This window comes from Stegostoma tigrinum, chromosome 6 (assembly GCF_030684315.1).
Source record: "Stegostoma tigrinum isolate sSteTig4 chromosome 6, sSteTig4.hap1, whole genome shotgun sequence".
Taxonomy (NCBI): Eukaryota; Metazoa; Chordata; class Chondrichthyes; order Orectolobiformes; family Stegostomatidae; genus Stegostoma; species Stegostoma tigrinum.
In genome coordinates, this window is record NC_081359.1 from 61,591,500 (window position 1) to 61,609,818 (window position 18,319).

Consider the following 18,319-nt stretch of genomic DNA (forward strand, 5'->3'; position numbering starts at 1 on the left):
AGTTGGCTGGATGGCTGGTTTACAATGTGGTCTGATACCAACACTGGATTTATTTCTAGCAGTGGCTGAGGTTATCGTGAAGGACTCTGCTATTCAACTCCCTTCCCTCACCTTTGCCTGAAGTGTGTTGGCCCTTTGAATTAAACAACTAACAATTATCTCTCCCTCTCTCCAATGAGAGACCGTCCCTATGTCTGGTAAGACCATGGTGATTTTAGCTTTACATTCTCAGCATCTACCAAGGGCCCAAGTCCAGCAGAAACATCCTTATGGATTTGCTCAGTAGTGAGCTCCTTGTGGTGGTGCATTTTGAAATTTTACATTCTGTGCCCTTACTACACGTGGTATGTTTTCCATGCAGCCTTCAATATGGAGGAGTACTGATGTCTCAGCTGAGGGATGTGCTGTGGTAGATTTAATTAGCAAGAGGTTTTCCTGTTCTTGTTTGGCTTGATGCCATGAAATTACTTTTGTCCGGATTCGACGTTGAGGGTTTCCCTCTATCCTGGCCGCAACCAAGTTCCTTAAGATCAATTCCCGGGGTGAAAGACCGAAAGAACTGTGGATGCTGTAAATCAGGAACAAAAGCAGAAGTTGCTGGAGAAGCTCAGCAGGTCTGGCAGCATTTGTGAAGAAAAAAAAATACATACAGAGTTAACATTTTGGGTCTAGGGATGCTTCCTCAGATTGGGACCCTTTCTCAGTTCTGAGGGAGGGTACCGGACCCATAACATTAACTCTGTTCTTTTTTTTCTTCACCGATGCTGCCAGACCTGCTAAGCTTCTCCAGCAACTCTTTTTTTGTGGCTGGGCTGAAAGGTCTGTCTAATGAGGCGGGTCTGAGTAGAGGGAGTCTACATCTTGAGTTAGACAGGGAAAATGTTGAAACATTCGAACTAAAAGAAGGCTTGCTGAGAGTATTTTGCATTACTGGAGAATTTAGAAATGGGACCCATTGTCTTAGAATAAAAGGGTTTTACTGTTTAGTTCTGTGAGAGAGAAATTAAATCGCTCAGACGGATGTGATTATTTTGGAATTCTGTACCCCAGAAGCGCTCGGACAAAGGGTTTGCACAATCTCCCTGGGTCTGTGTGGGTTTCCTCCCACAGTTCAAAGATGTGCGGGTTAGGTGGATTGGCCACACTATATTGCATGTAGTATCCAGGGACGTGTAGGCTAGGTGGATTAGCCATGGGAAATGCAGGGTTACAGGTTTAGAGTGGAGTGGGGGGCGGTGGAGCAATGGGGCGGCGCGGTTCCAGGTGTGATGCTCTTCAGACGGTCGTTGTGGGCTCAATGGGCAGAATAGCCTGCTTCCACACAGTAGGGAATCTATGATTGTCTTCTTTCAGTGAATGTGGGTGTCTCTAGCTGGGCCGGTATTTATTGTACGTTCTTAGTTGCCCTTGAAAGGTGGTAGTGAGCTGCCTCCTTGACCTTCTGCAGTCCATGCATATGTAGATCCATGATGTTAGATCATGAACTCCAGGACCTTGATCCAGTAACAGTGAAGGAATGGTGATAAGTTCCAAATCAAGATTGTGTGGAACCTACAGAGGAATCTGCAGACAGTGGTGTTCCCATGTGCTTCCTGTCCTTGTCTATCTTGACTGTAGATATTGTGGGTTTGGAAAATGATATCAGCAACCTTATTAGGTTACTGCAGTGCATGTTTGTAGAAATTGCCAACAGTATACATTGGTGTTGGAGGAAGTGAATGTTGAAGATGGTGGGTAAGGTGCCAATTAAGAGGGCTGCATTGTCCGAGGTGTCATCTTGCGAGATATTGGTAGTTGCACTCATCCAGGCAAGTGAGGGGAATTCTGTCACACTTGACTTATGACTTGTAAATGGTGGACAGGCTTCAGGGATTTAGGAATGGAGTCACTCACCATTAAGTTCTAGCCTCTGATATGCTGTGGTAGCCACGGTTTTTATGTGGATCCTGTTTAGTTCCAATGGTAACTGCTGGGATGTTAATAATGGGGGAATCAGCGATAGTAATGTTGTGGTAAGGTGATGTCAGATCGTACTCTAGCACTGGGGAGAGAATTTTCTGCAGGAACTTGCCCCTTTTAAAAGTTTTAAAGGATGTTTACAACATTGAAATGGATGATCCAGTCGATGCAGGTGATTGTGTTCTTCCACAATTCATTCACCTTGCCCAGTCAAACAAATTCTTCTTTCTTTCTCCTTTATTCAGCTGTCTCTCATGGAATTGCATTGATGCCCTTTGACAATTCCATTGTCAGGAGATCCACCATCTCTGAATAAGATTTCTTGTAAATTTTTTAAAATTTGGATTTATTAGCGGTGGTCTCATTTTAAATCCTGGTCAATTTTTGTTTTTTTTTTCTCTTCATCTCAGCCTTTATTCCCCAGAGAAAAGTATCCAGTCTTTTAATGAGTGTTATCTCCACTCAGTTCTGGACTCTAGAATCCCATAGAATTCCTACAGTGCAGCCCATTGATATGTGCTGACCCTCCAAAGAGCATTCCAACCAGATCCACCCCTATAACCCTGCATTTCCCACAGCTAATACATCTAGCCTGGATATTAAGGTGGATTGGCCATGCCAAATTGCCCCATACCAGCACATTTTTGGACTGTGGAAGGAAACTAGAGCACCCGGCAGAAACCCATGCAGACACTGGAGAATTTTTAAACTCCACACAGGCACCAAAGATTGGAATCCTGGTGCACTGAGGCAACAGTGCTAACCCCTGAGCCACTTTACAGCCCATAAATCTGGGTGGGGTAAATCAACAACAGTAAAAATTGGGCACAACAGCCATTGAAGGTTTGCTTTGATGAGACAAATATCTCTTTGTCACTTACTATCTTTCAAGTGATAATGGTACCTTGATTATTAATCTGAATGGAAATTGGCAGGAAAACAAGTTTCTTCATCATTTGTTCGCACTGTAAGTTTCACATTAACACAGCAGTTCTATTTTTGTATTGACGCGATATATGCACTGCAAGGTATTCAAGTTGCAAGGAGGGCCTTATTTCTTGTTGCACTTTTTGCCAGTATTCTGAGGGCTCTGACACTTAGTTCAGGGTGCATTTATATTGCAAGTGTACAGAGTCATTAGCTGTAGGGCACAGAATCAAACCCTTCCATCCAACCAATCCATGCTGCCTATAATCCTGAACTAAACTAGCCTCACCTGCCTGCACTTGAATCCAAGCATTCATTATTCATCTACTTACCTAAATGTCTTCTAAACGTAACTGTACCCGTTTTCACTATTTTCTCTGGAAGTTCATTCCATACATGAGCAACTCCATGTAAAAACAAAATTGCCCCTCATGACTTTTAAAAATCTTTCTCCTCTCACTTCTTTAAAAAAATGCCTCCTAATCTTGAAATTCCCTACCCTAGAGAAAAGACAGCTGCCATTCACCTTATCTATACCCCGTCATCATTTTATAAACTTGTTGAAAGTTACCTGCCAACCTCCTATCTTCCAGTGAAGAAGGTCCCAATGTTCTAAATTTGCTGTTGAATTGTTAGCTGCTACGTTACTTCTAATTTAGTGACTGGGGACAAGGCTAAACTGAAATTACTCCGCTTTTACTTTCTCTGGAAACAGAAATTAGTTTGGCATGATCTTGTTTGATATAGTTGTATAGCTTCCTGGCAATGGCGGAATCATGTCTTTTAGAACGCAAAATTGATACTTGCGTCACAGTGATGGCTGTGGCTTTGAAAGGTGCAGTGTAAATGTAGATTTCCTATTTTCTCTTGAATAGGTATATGAAATGCTCGAGGGGGTTGAAAAAGTTGACATGGTCATGTTTCCCCTTGTGCAGCAATCTATCATGAGAGGTCACAAGTGTCGAGCTGGATGAACACAGCAGGCCAAGCAGCATCAGACGAACAGGAAAACTGATGTTTCGGATCTGGACCCTTCTTCATTTCTGAAATAAAGAAAGGTCCAGATCTGAAACATCAGTGTTCCTGCTCCTCTGATGCTGCCTGGCCCGCTGTGTTCATCCAGCTCCACACTTTGTTATCTCAGACTCCAGCATCGGCAGTTCCGACTATCTCTAAAATGAGAGTTCATACCTTTTTAGGGTAAAGGGTAGCAGATTTAAAACAGGTGGGGTGGAATTACATCTCTCAAATAGTTGTGATTGTTTTTGTGTGTAGAATTCACTACCTCACGGTGCAGTGGATGTCGGGATACTGAATGAAATTGAGCAGGAGAAAGACAGACAGAATTTAAATAGTAATTGGTTAAACAACTCTGAGGAGCAGGCAGGAAAGTAGAGTTGAAGCCAAGGTGAGATCTGCCATGATCATATTAAATGGTGAAGCAGGCTCAAGGGCTGAATCCCTACACCTATTCGTGGCTGTTACCTCCTTAGGTGCCCAATGTATGGATTAGTACACTCAGCAATTATACAATGTTATTTTTGCATCAGTGAGAGAGCAGATTTGCTTGCTAGCTTTAGTGAGAAAGAGAATTTACTTTGGGAGTGAACAGCACTGGTGATGAGTGCAAATATTTTTATCCTCTGTTGATGAGACTTGGGTTAGGAATAGTTTATTTATAGCATGTTGTTAAATCCTGTCATTTAATAGTGTTCAGCATTCTGACCACTTTATCATAAAAGTATTTTACTTTACAGATATGTTGCTTTTCTTCACAAGCTTCTAGCATCAAAATATTAGTTACCTGAAGCATGGTGCCCTGTGCTTGTAAAGATTACATTGTACAAACCTCATAAGGCACTGAAAGGTATAACCAGCATAAGTATGGCCTAGATACAGCAATACGCCACACACTCTAAATTATTAAAATTGTGCCCTTGAGATAAGACAGTTACTAGCAAGATTGGCATATGTCAGACATTCCTATTTGTCCACCCTGAAAGATGGTAATGATTTACCTATCCACAGCAGTCTGTATGGTGAAACTACCCCACAGCACTGTTGGGGAATACCAGGATTTCAGCTGGGCAGTTATGAAGCAATGAGGAATAGGTCCAATCAAAATAGTGTGCGACTTGGGGAAGGGAACTTGAAATTATAGCCTTGTCCTTTTTATGTTAGAGGTCACAGGTTTGAGAGGTGCTATCAGACGTAATCTTGAAGATTTGCTACGATGTAGCAGTCCAGTGCTAGCATAGAATACAATCATGCGGAGATTTCCTTACAATTATAATTAAACATATAACTATGTAGCTTGAATTTTGGTATCTTTCCAAAATAATCTTTCACACAATGTTGGGCCAATTGAACCTTGAGCCAGAATAATGTTCTTGAATTCAAAGGTGATTTAGTGTGACGGCAAACAATGTGTTCTCTTGTTATCTGTTATGTTTGTAAATTTGAATAGCCAAATGGATGTGCCTGCCCACATTCGGGTATATTGTAACTGTCAATGCATGTAGTGTTCCTAATTCTAAAAACAAACTTGCATTTATGTAATACCTAGTCTCACAGTGCTTTGAAATTTTAAACGTGTGAGTTGCAAAGATTCCATGAACTCACATGATGAATGAGCAGACCACTCTTTCTTCATGTTGCTTGGAGGAAGAACACCAGTCAAGCCATCTCTTTGCTCTATATTTCCAATTTACTTGCTTGTCAGAGCACAAACAAAATTCAATAAAATGAGAATAATTGCATTTAGAAGCCTTTGGCGGGTGGAGGGGAAGTTCAGCATAAATTAAATATAAAGTTAATGGCAAAAAATAAAGGAAGCATTCAGAATCAGGCAAAGTGTGAAGAAGAAAAAGATGTAACATAAGAAATGATAAACGTTTTTATGAACATACAGAAATGAGAGGAGTATCTGGAGGTTTGCGAGGGTGGGAGAAGAGGATACAAAAAGTAAATTGATTGTCTCAGTCTTCACGAATGATTATGGGAGAAGGAATGTTGCATGCAAAGTATATCGGTTTTTTTAACAGTAAGTTGTAAAATGTTTAGGTACTTGGTAAATATTATGCAATTTGCTGGTAGTATTTCTGAGATTCGATTTAAAAGCTGCTTATATCAGGAGATGAGTAGATAAGGATCATAAAACTGACTTTCAGAACTGCCTTCTTTTTACAATGAGCATTATGATATAATGTGTTCCTCAAGCCATATTTCATCAGTGGTTTCAATTGGCCTCAGTCCATTTCCGAAACCAGGAAATCATTCTAAAAGTTCTCAAGAAACTAGAAAAGACTGTTGGAGACATTGCAAAACTATTTTAATGAGTTTACTTTTGGGGTGGTTGACAGGTTTGTGATGGAGTTTATAAGATGCCTGACTGTAGAAGTGAAACCTGACCCTCCATAAGACTTCTTTTACTGCTACTGTGCAATCATGACCTTGCAAAGATTACAGATTTTGTTTTGTCCATCTACCATCCTCCAATTTCCTGGCAAATTCATGTCCTCTCTTATTGCCTCGAGCTGAGATTATGTTTCAAAATGGCACTTGCACCCCACTCTATGAAACACAACTTTCTTCCCCCCCCAAACCTGTGTGCTCCATTTGCTTCTGTTTATTTTGTTTTATTGTATCTGCTGTACAATATTTCATAATGAATTGTATACCTACTTCAATAAACAAAGGGTATATGTATAATTTTGTGGTATTCTATTTCTTCAGATATTTGTAGGAGTGCCAAAACTGGTTATGCATTTTGCAGCATAGTCATTGTTATGAAGAAACTGATTTACTTGAATCTTATTTTGTGAGATTTCCTTTATGACCAGGTTTATTTCTGTTGATTTTAGGAAGATGTTTGGCCTCAGCGATTTTTTTTTTTTTAAAAACAAAACTCTGCTGTTTGACTATTCAAGGGGACCTTATTACATAGGCTTGTGAAAGCCGACACGTGATATAAGTAGGTTTTTGAGATTCTGGATGTGAGTTTGCTCGCTGAGCTGGAAGGTTAGTTTTCAGACGTTTCGTCACCATTCTAGGTAACGTCATCAGTGAGCCTCCCGACGAAGCGCTGGTGTTATGTCCCGCTTTCGATTTATCTGGTTAGGTTTCCTTGGGCTGGTGATGTCATTTCCTGTGTTGGTGATGTCATTTCCTGTTCTTTTTCTCAGGGGATGGTAGATTGGCTCCAAATCAATGTGTTTGTTGATGGAGCTCCGGTTGGAATGCCACGCTTCTAGGAATTCTCGTGTGTGTCTCTGTTTGGCTTGTCCTAGGATGGATGTGTTGTCCCAAGCAAAGTGGTGTCCTTCCTCATCTGTATGTAAGGATACGAGTGATAGTGGGTCATGTCGTTTTGTGGCTAGTTGATGTTCATGTATCCTGGTGGCTAGCTTCCTGCCAGTTTGTCCAATGTCGTGTTTGTCACAGTTCTTGCAAGGTATTTTGTAGATGACGTTCGTTTTGCTTGTTGTCTGTATAGGGCCTGTTAAGTTCATTAGCTGCTGTTTTAGTGTGTTGGTGGGTTTGTGTGATGCCTCTTGGCATCAGGGTAGCCCACAAACCCACCAACACACTAAAACAGCAGCTAATGAACTTAAAAGGCCCTATACAGACAACAAGCAAAACGAACGTCATCTACAAAATACCTTGCAAGAACTGTGACAAACACGACATTGGACAAACAGGCAGAAAGCTAGCCACCAGGATACATGAACATCAACTAGCCACAAAACAACAAGACCCACTATCACTCGTATCCTTACATACAGATGAGGAAGGACACCACTTTGCTTGGGACAACACATCCATCCTAGGACAAGCCAAACAGAGACAGGCACGAGAATTCCTAGAAGCGTGGCATTCCAACCGGAACTCCATCAACAAACACATTGATTTGGAGCCAATCTACCTTCCCCTGAGAAAAAGAACAGGAAATGACATCACCAACACAGGAAATGACATCACCAACCCAAGGAAACCTAACCAGATAAATTGAAAGCGGGACATAACACCAGCGCTTCGTCGGAAGGCTCACTGATGATGTTACCTAGAATGGTGACAAATCATCTGGGAACAAACCGGCAAGCTCAGTGAACCAGCTTACATCTTGAACACAATAAAGACCCACTCTCTTGTGTATCGAGAGGAGGAGAGTGCTATCTTGGAGGTGAAAGGAGGACGTCGGGTTGGCTGTGCACCCTTGCGACCAGTGGATCTTAATGCTGGCTTTGGCCTAACGCTGGTTCAGGGAAGCAGCCAACCTGCAACGATGGCTGCGGCAAGTGCTCGTGCCCCAGGTCAGGGGGTCCGGAACACCATCCGTGTTTCTGTAAAGAAGGTGGATGAAGGTGCACCTGTGGACCGCACCTTCTTCGTGAAGAGGGTTCTGTTGGACTGTTGTGGGTTCGCTGCTGCGGACATTTACTGCCTGCAGGATTTCCCCGGAGGAGGTTTTTACGATGTGACCTTCCGGAGTGCCAAGCTTTGCGAGCGCTTCCTGGAGGTTTTCAAGGAGAAAGGAGGTGAGGGCCCCCTCTCTGTATTGACCGCTGTCCCGCTGTGTGTGATGCCAGCGCAGAGGAGCCGTATGGTGACTGTACACATGTACAACCCGCATGTGCCAGCAGTTAATATCCTGACCTTCCTTGGAAGGTACGTGAAGGTGGAAGGGGACCTAACTGACATCGTGGACCCCTTTGGCATCTGGACGAGGAAGAGGCAGGTCAAGGTGACGCTGAGGATGGGCGCAGACAGGAATGTCGCACACCCACCGTCCAGCTTCGCGATCGGCGGGAGCAGGGGCTACCTGACCTATGCAGGGCAACCTAAAGTCTGCCATGCCTGTGGTAGGTCAGGTCACATGGCGGCTGACTGCAAAGCCACCATCTGCAGGGAGGAGGGACACCTTGCAAAGGATTGCCCACGAGAGAGAAGCTGCAACCTTTGCGGGGAAGCGGGCCACTTCTATAGGGCATGCCCGCGGCGGGGTACCACCTACGCCCAGGTTGCCGGCAGGGGAGATGCGGGGCCAGCCCCCCCGGAGGAGAGGAAGGCACCAGGGCCCAGCAAGGACCCCACTAATGTGCAGGAGGGCCAGGCCGTGCAGGAGGGCCCAGCCCTGCAGGATGGGCCCGAGGCCAGCAAAGCACCCCTGCAGGCTCCAATCCCCCCCGACAACCCGGAGCCAATGGAGGCGGCGACAGGCGACCCAGGGGAGTGGACAACAGTCCGGAAAGCGAGGAGGAAGGTGCGTCGACGGGCCCAGGAACCGCAACAATCAGGCGGGAAGAGGCAGCTACAGGGGGGCTATAAGAGCTCCTCTGACGAGGAGGATTCGGAGAGGGCCCACCCGAAGCAGAAGTTAAAGGTCTCGAGGGGGAAGGAAAGCAGCACCCCGCTTCCAGGTGACGGGAGGCGTCCTGAGGCTCACTCCGACACCCAGTCAAGTGCCGCTGGAGCACTGGAGGGCCCCCCGGAACTTCCAGGCGGGAAGGAGGAAACAGCACGTCCCTAGCCTGACCCGGAGCCGGACCCTCCTGCCTCCGCACCCCTGACGGGGGGATGCCACCCGGAAGGCAGCACGGACAGTTTCCTGAGCCCACAGAGCGTCCAGCAGTTAGCCCGGGCAATGGGCATGAAGGGACAGATGGAGGGGCTGGACCTTGGACTTGGGGGGGGTACGAATTGCGAGCATTAATGTGCGCAGCGTCAAGTCAACCGCGAGATGTGTGTCCACGTTGGCCTACCTGACCACCATCAAGGCGGACCTCCTGTTTCTGCAGGAGTGCGGGATACCGCACCTCGGCATGTACGGGAAATGGTCCGGTGCCTGGACCTGTGGGCCTTCGATCTGATCGGGGGGTAACGACTGTCGCTCCTCGGGCCTGGCTATTCTGCTGCGGGGGCACAACTTCACCATCTCTCAAGTTCAGGAGGTGGTGGGGGGGCGCCTCCTAGTGGCTGACATCACCTACAGGAATGCTCTCCTGAGGCTGATCAACGTGTACGCCCCAGCGGTACGGAGTGAGCGGTTGGCCGTCCTGCAGCGGCTTCCACCCCTGCTGGCTTCGTCCAGGCCGGTCATCCTAGGCGGAGACTTCAACTGCATCATTGATGCAGATGGAAGATCCGGTGTGGGGACAGCGGGTGGGGGGATTCAACTGGACGTCATGTCCAGATTCCTGATGGGCACGGTGAAGGACGCGAAGCTGCTCGACGTCTTCAGCACCCCTGCAGACGGAGCGCAGCAGAGGTACACCTGGTCGCGGCCAGACGGGTCTATCCGCTCAAAGATAGTCTTCCTGTTTGTGTCACGGACGTTCTCGGTCAGATCCACCGGTGTCAAGCCGGTGTTCTTCTCTGACCACTGCCTCCTGTTGGCCGACTGTCACTTACAGGACGACCAGCCGGCCGGCAAGGGGACGTGGAAGCTCAACACGACTCTGTTGACCCCAGAGAACGTCAAGGAGCTTAAGAGGGAGTACGCCGGTTGGAGAACCGTGAAACCCCTCTTTGAGTCTCCAGGCGACTGGTGGGAGACGGTGAAGGAGAACATCAAGAGGTTCTTTGTCCTCAAGGGTGTTCAGAAGGCAAGAGAGAGGCGGGGAAAGCTGTTGCGACTCCAGAAAAGGGTCCAGAACCTGCTCCTTCTGCAGTTGATGGGGGTCGATGTCACGGAGGACCTCCGCGAGGTGAGGGGCCAGCAAGCCTTGCTCTTCGCCGCGGAGGCCTCCAGGATAATCTTCCGGTCCAGGGTCCGCTCCGTGGAGCAGGACAAGACGTGCTCGCGTTTCTTCTTTCAGAAGGTGTACAAAGAGAGCTCTGTGCTTAGCCGGCTGAAGGAGGACGACGGCTCGGTGACGTCGTCTCGGCCCGACGTTTTGAGGATCAGCAGATCCTTCTATGCCGGACTGTACGACACGAAGCCCACGGACAGCACGGCCTCCGAGTCATTCCTGTCGTCTATCACGGAGGTCTTAGACGACGGCACGAGGGAGTGGCTGGACCGGCCGATATCCCTGGACGAGCTGGCCAGAGCCCTCAAGTCCTTGCAGAGGAATAGGACTCCCGGAAGTGACGGCTTACCGGTCGAGCTGTATTCTGCTCTGTGGGGCCTGGTCAGCCAGGACCTGCTGGAGGTGTACGATAGTGCGCTTCGGGCAGGGGAAATGTGCAAGTCCATGAGGAAGGGCATCATCACCCTCATTTACAAGAGGAAGGGGGAGAGGGAAAAAATTAAGAATTGGCGTCCCATTTCACTTTTGAACGTGGACTACAAAATCCTGGCCAAGGTCATTGCCAACCGGGTCAGATCTGTCCTGGAGTCAGTGATTCACCCTGACCAAACCTGTGCTGTGCCGGGCAGGAAGATCGCTGAGAGCCTCGCGCTCATCAGGGATACAATCGCCTACGTACAGGACAGGCGGGTGGACACCTGCCTCGTCAGCCTGGACCAGGAGAAGGCCTTCGACAGGGTCTCTCATGCTTACGTGAGGGATGTCCTCTCCAAACTGGGGTTCGGGGAGGGCATCCGCAATTGGATCCGGCTGCTCTACGCCAACATCGTTAGCGCAGTCTCGATCAACGGGTGGGAATCAGACAGTTTTCCTGTCAGTTCTGGAGTCAGGCAGGGCTGCCCACTCTCTCCTGCCTTGTTTGTGTGCTGTGTGGAGCCCTTCGCCGCCTCCATCAGGAAGGACGTGAGCCTGAAGGGCGTGACTATCCCAGGCAGCGGAGGCCTACAGGTCAAGACCTCCCTGTACATGGATGATGTCGCCGTCTTCTGCACCGATCGTCGGTCGGACATCTGCGGCCAGTTTGAACTGGCCTCGGGTGCCAAAGTCAATAGGGGTAAGAGCGAGGTCATGTTCTTCGGGAACTGGGACGACCGCTCCTTCATCCCCTTCACCGTCAGGACAGACTACCTGAAGGTGCTGGGTGTTTGGTTTGGTGGAGCTGGGGCATGCACTAAGACTTGGGAAGAGCGTATCACCAAACTGAAGCAGAAGCTGGGCAGGTGGACGCTCCGGTCCCTCTCCATCGCGGGTAAGAACCTGGTTGTCAGGTGCGAGGGGCTTTTGGTACTGTTGTATGTGGCACAGGCCTGGCCTATTCCCTGGACCTGCGCCGCTGCGGTCACCCGGGCCATCTTCCACTTCATTTGGGGGTCGAGGATGGACCGGGTCCGCAGAGACACCATTTACAAAGACCTGGGAAATGGGGGAAAGGGCGTACCGAACGCCACCCTCGCCCTGACGGCTACCTTTGTGTGTGGCTGCATCAAGCTGTGCGTAGATCCTCAGTACGCAAACACCAAGTGTCACTACTTACTGAGGTTCTACCTCTCCCCGGTGTTGCGAAGGATGGGCCTGGCCTCGTTGCTGCGGAACGCTCCGAGTAGTTGGACCGTTCCGTACCACCTGTCCTTCGTGGAGAAATTTTTGAAAGGAAACACCTTTGACCACAAGGCCGTCAGGCAGTGGTCAGCACGTAGTATCCTTGAGACCCTTCGGGAAAAGGAGCGGGTGGATCCCGTCGTGTGGTTCCCCACGCAGACTGCCAAAGTCGTTTGGCAGAATGCCTCATCGCCAGAACTTTCAAACAAGCACAAGGACATTGCTTGGCTGGCGGTGAGAGGGGCTCTGCCAGTGAGATCCTTTATGCATGCCCGGAATCTCTGCACCACCGCACGCTGCCCTCGAGGTGGCTGCGGGGGGGACGAGACTGTTGATCACCTCCTTCTGGAGTGTGCCTATGCGCAGGAGGTCTGGAGGGGGATGCAGTGGTATTTGTCGAGGTTCGTCCCGAGCAGCTCCGTGACGCGGGACTCCGTGCTCTACGGGCTGTTTCCCGGGACGCACACCGAGACCAACATCAACTGCGCCTGGAGGACCATCAATGCGGTGAAAGACGCTCTTTGGTCTGCCCGCAGCTTGCTGGTCTGCCAGCTGAAAGAACTGACCCCGACCGAGTGTTGCAGACTGGCGCACTCCAAGATCCAGGGCTACGTGCTGAGGGACGCGCTAAAGCTTGGGGCAGCCGCCGCCAAGGCGCGGTGGGGAAAGACCACCGTATGAGCCCCCTCGTCCAGAAAAGGGAAAAGAATCCTATCTGGTAACTGGGCCCAGCTGGCGCCTTCCCCAACTGGTCAGGGGGCCAACTGGGACTGTGCGGGGTGACGACTGCCGGGGCGGTTTCTTTGCTTTGTTTTTTTTTTCTCTGTTTTGTTTGTTTTCCTTTAGTTGGTGTACGTACCCCCGGGTAACCCGGAGTGGCTTGCATGACTGGGTAGGTGTATAAATGTTTTATTTTTTGTACATTCTATGAATAAAGTATATTTTTTCAAATAAAAAAAAAAGTGACGAAACGTCTGAAAACTAACCTTCCAGCTCAGTGAGCAAACTCACATCCAGAACCTCAACCTGAGCTACAAATCTTCTCAAAACTTGCTAGGGTTTTGAGATTTTAAAGACACTTCCTTTGTTTTCCACAAATAGCTGGCTGGCCGCAAGCTTTCGAATAAACTTAAGATCATTCATGAATTAGGAGCATAAAATGTCACTTGGCATTATTACCATTGCTGCAATATAAGGTTTTAGAACTCATAACCGTCAAATTCATTATATTTATTCTATCTCAGAAGACCTCCAAAGTAACACGGAATCTTCTGAATTTATTCTCTTAAATGATTTTCGGTTTGCCTTGGGCCACTTTTTACTACTTCAGCGAAACAAATGTATCATAATATCATGGGCTGAAGGACCCATTCCTGTGCTGTACAGTTCTATGTTCAATGTTTAACTTTATAAGTATCGTTTTGCAGAAGACATCTGTTCTTTTGTAGTGATTTGAGATCTTATCAATGCCTTTTTGAGTTAGATTGCACCACGCTCTTATGTTTGAAATAAGTCCTGATGCAAAGTTAACAGTCTGAAATGCAAACTTTTTGTTTCCCTATCCACAATTGCTATCTGAACAGTCTCAGCACTTCCTATTGACATTTCAGATTTCAAAAATTAGTATTTTGTTCATGGTTAAAATATTGTTAGCCAGACTGTTAATTATCATGTGCATTCATTGTTTGCTTTGCTTTTTCATAGCTGATGTTATATTCTGCCTTCTTTTAGGGTTCCATCTCCATCATAAACTCGCTACAATTGTGCCAGAGAGCTGTCTGTTGATTGTCATTGGATTGTTACTTGGAGGAATCATCTTTGGAGCTAAAGAGAGATCTCCCCCTGTTATGAGCACAGATGTCTTTTTCCTGTACTTGCTGCCACCCATAGTGCTTGATGCTGGTTACTTTATGCCCAGTAGGCCTTTCTTTGATAATTTAGGAACCATCTTGTGGTATGCAGTGGTTGGAACTTTATGGAATGTAATTGGTATTGGTATGTCACTGTATGGAATTTGCCAGGTTCAGGCTTTTGATTTGAGTGACATCAGCCTGTTCCAGATCCTGTTGTTTGGAAGCCTGATCTCAGCCGTGGACCCTGTTGCAGTCCTAGCCGTCTTTGAAGAAATCCATGTAAATGAGCAACTTCATATACTGGTGTTTGGAGAGTCGCTGCTGAATGATGCTGTCACTGTGGTGAGTAGCCCAGTTACATGTATCCTAGTGAAAGAAAATAAACTTGCATTTATAGAGTCATAGAGCTATACAGGATGGAAACAGACCCTTCAGTCCAACTCGTCCATGCCGACCAGATATCCTACCTTACTCTAATCTCATTTGCCAGCATTTTGCCCATATCCCTCTAAAAACCCATTCTATTCATATACCCATCCAGGTGCCTTTTTAAATGTTGTAATTGTACCAGCCTCCTCCACTTCCTCTGGCAGCTCATTCCGTACACACACCACCATCTGCCCCTTAGGTCCCTTTTAAATCTTTTACCTCTCACCTTAAACCTGTACTCTTTAGTTTTGGGCTCCCCTACACTAGGTGAAAGACCTCGGCTATTCGCCCTATCCATGCCGCTCATGATTTTATAAACCCCTATAAGCTCACCATTTAGCCTCTGACGCTGCGGGGAAAATAGCTTTAGCCTCTTCTCCATAGCTTAAACCCTCCAATCTGGGCAGCATTCTGGTAAATTTATTTTCTGAACCCTTCCAAGTTTTGCAACATCCTCCCTACAGCAGGGAGCCCAGAACTGAACACAGTATTCCAAAAGTGGCCTAACCAATGTCGTGTACAGCTGCAGCATTTACTTGCACCTTTTTATGGTGTCTGGAGGTCCCAAAGTGCTTTGCAGTCAATGTGGTAGCTCTGAAGTGTGGTCACTGTTATAATCTAGAGATTGTGGCAGCCAATTTACACACAGCGGGCTTCCACGATCTCTGTGCTCCTTTCCACATGGGCAGTGTAATGATGACTAGATGATCTGTTTTACAGTGTTTTTAATGTTAATATATTACTGTGTAGGGCAGGGATAACTCAACTGTCCTATTTCGTAAATCCTGTAGTAAGTGTTGCTGACCTAAGGGGGCCACAGGCCTTCATTTAATGGTCTATTAAAGGATGGTACTTCAGCAGTGAAGCACAAGTTCTGTTCCACACTGGGGCATCCGCATTTTGATTTCTGTGCAGAGGTCCTGCAATGAACCCACAGCCTCCTGACTCAGGTGAGAATGTTAGCAACTGAGCCATGGTTGACATTGGCTTCTTTAGGATTGACACAATTTGATATCAATCTCAATTGTTTTTTTTGCATTTGTAACTTGAGGACAGTTGGAGATATGCAATAAATGTTGGCCTAGATAGCGAGGCCCACAGTGAACAAGAATTTTTAAAATTTTGTTTATCAGCTTGATTGCAACACATGTTTCTCTCTTGATCCGGAATTGTCGACCAACAGTACCTTCCCCACTGCTTGATGGAGACCTACAATTTTGGCTTCTGCAGCAGCTTGATCATTAACAAAAACAATGGGTGGAATCTTGCCAGACTTTGAGCGGCGTGGGGTTGTGATAAGAGCTAGATTGGGCAAGATGTTTAACAAGATCAACGGTTTTCGTCTTGTTCATTTTTCTCAAGCAAAATGATGGGTTTCAGGTTCCAGTTTGATGCTCATTATAGCTTGTTAACGGTACAACTCATCATGAGTTGAGATCTTGTCAAACTCGCCATCGGGAAAGTTTGACATGGAAGCCAAAGTGTGCTGTTGGCAGTTTCAACTCACTGCTTCCTCAAAAAGACCCCTACCTTGCTCAGTTCACTGGGCCTTTACATTACTCTCCTCTAACACAAGATGTTGGCCATACAAACATTCAGGGTGCCTTTTCTGTGGCCATCCTGAATCATTGGCAGTCTTGGTTGCACCTTCCTGTCACACGTGCTGCCAGGGTGCACCCTGGGATATATGTTCCTGGGCACGCAGCCAAACAGCAGGCAATGATGCTGACAGGGCCAAGGTGTTGGAGTGAGCTGATGCCATGCATATGCATTGCTACCAATGCACCCATATGGTTTATTTGACGCTCATTAACAACTCCAACACCTTATTAATGGCCAAGGAGTGATATCGCTAGATGCTGCAAAGCATCGATAGGGCCAACCACGTGAATGGTGAAACGTGAGGGCTTCTGGCAGGGTAGGGGTGGAGGGGCCAGCCATCTCTGCAGTCCCTTAAGTTGAGGGGCTTGCAAGTAGCTGCTCCTTTGGCTAGATTGCTGTTGGCACTGCCCTGTCTCCTTCTGAGGGGGAAGCACCAGGACATCGTTCAAAGCTCCTTGTCCCACTCTCACCCTGTCTTTACTCCTGTGGACTAGTTTGTGGAGTGACGGAGTCCATGTGTTGTCAACTCTCTAGCAGCTGCTGGGTTTGTCATTGTTTGGCAACCAGCAACCCGACCACAGGGACAGACAGATGGCCGCAGTATTGGCTGTGGTGCTACAGAGTCTTGGTGACCCAGTGAAATTCACTACCACTGAAGGCTGTGGAGACTAGTCCCTAAATATATTTAAATTATCTGTCAAGATGTATGGGGAGAGAAAGAGGGTTTAGTGAAATAGAGGGTCAGCTGTCATCATCGTGGAGGGGGTTTGATGGCCAAATGGCCTACTCCTTCTCCTATCGTCTGTGTTTCTACGCTTCTGCTCCCTGCATCAGCTGAAGCCTTCCAAAAATGCTCTTTGAAATCAGGGAATTTGGAGCATTCTAAATCACCTTGAGCTTAATAGCTACCCAGGAAATGTTAGAGGAGTAGAAACTTGCTCCTACTCTTAGATAATTGATTAAACTAAACCCTGACTCACTAATGAGGCCCTTCTTGCCACCTTTTTGAGATTTGTTTTCTTTCTTCCATTCCACCTCCCCTCCCCCAACCCCCCAGACTTGATGCCCCCTTGCCCTGACCTAACAATCACGACTCGTTCCACTCCCCACCCCCAACCCCATGCCCTCGTCACTTAATTAAACGTCCTCAGTCTTACCTTTCTCCAACACTGTTACATTTCCTCAGTCACCAATAAAGTGTCTTTCAGATTTTAAACAGTGATCCCCTTTAATGCAGTAGCAATTGTCACAACAAAACGCTGTGTCTTGACTTGCAATTCTACTGCTGCCCTAAGTGTATTTTCCACTGGGTTTGTCTGATGATACCATTCAGGATAGGCCAGCCTTGACTATTTTCACCGCCAAAATTCCAAAATTTGAGTTGCCTTCCTTAAAAAGAATGGTCATTTGGTTGAATCTTTTCCAGTGGCAATTGAAGTTTCTGTAACTATACTCTTTGTCATTGACTTGACCTGACACCTCGCATTTCCTTTTACCTTAGTTCTCATTGAAATTCTACACCACTCTATTCTCCTCTAAGAAAATGTTGAAATACATGAAGCTGGACATGGTAAGGTCTCCCTACTGTAGGAAAGAGATTGTTAAGCTTGAGAGGCTGCTGAAAAGATTTACAAGGATGTTGCTAGGGTTGGAGGGTTTAAACTATAGGGAGAGGGTGTTTTCCATGGAGCGTCCGAGATTGAGGGCTGATCTCGTGGAGGTGGCATGTATGGGGTGAATAGCCCAAGGTCTCTTTATCCGTGTAGGAGAGTCCAAAGCTAGAAGACATAGGCTTACGGTGAGAGGGGAAAGATATGAAATAAACCTAAGGGTCAACTTTTTCATGGAGAGGGTGGTGCGTGGAATGAGCTACCACAGGATGTGATGGGGGCTGGTACAAATACAATGTTTAAAAGGCATCCTATGGATGGGTCCATGAATAGGAGGGGTTTAGAGGGATACCAGATAAATGCTGGAAAATGGGACTAGGTTAATTTAGGATATCTGATTGGCGTGGGTGAGTTGAACCAAAGGGTCTGCTTCGATGCTGTGCAGCTCTGACTCTAAGTAAGAAATTACCTTGAATATGCAGATTAAGGAAGAGAACACACTTATTGCAGGTTGCATTTGTTGTGGAGA

At 47.0% G+C, this 18,319-nt stretch overlaps 1 protein-coding gene across 2 annotated transcripts in view; it reads left to right on the top strand.

The window, feature by feature from the left end:
- LOC125453493 (sodium/hydrogen exchanger 2-like) overlaps window positions 1–18,319 on the top strand; it is a 93,495-nt gene that overhangs the window by 7,756 nt on the left and 67,420 nt on the right. For both annotated transcript variants that reach the window (XM_048533173.2, XM_048533174.2), the window contains exon 2: window positions 14,028–14,491. In XM_048533173.2, coding sequence (XP_048389130.1) covers window positions 14,028–14,491 — 464 coding nt within the window. The remainder of the gene's footprint in view (window positions 1–14,027; window positions 14,492–18,319) is intronic.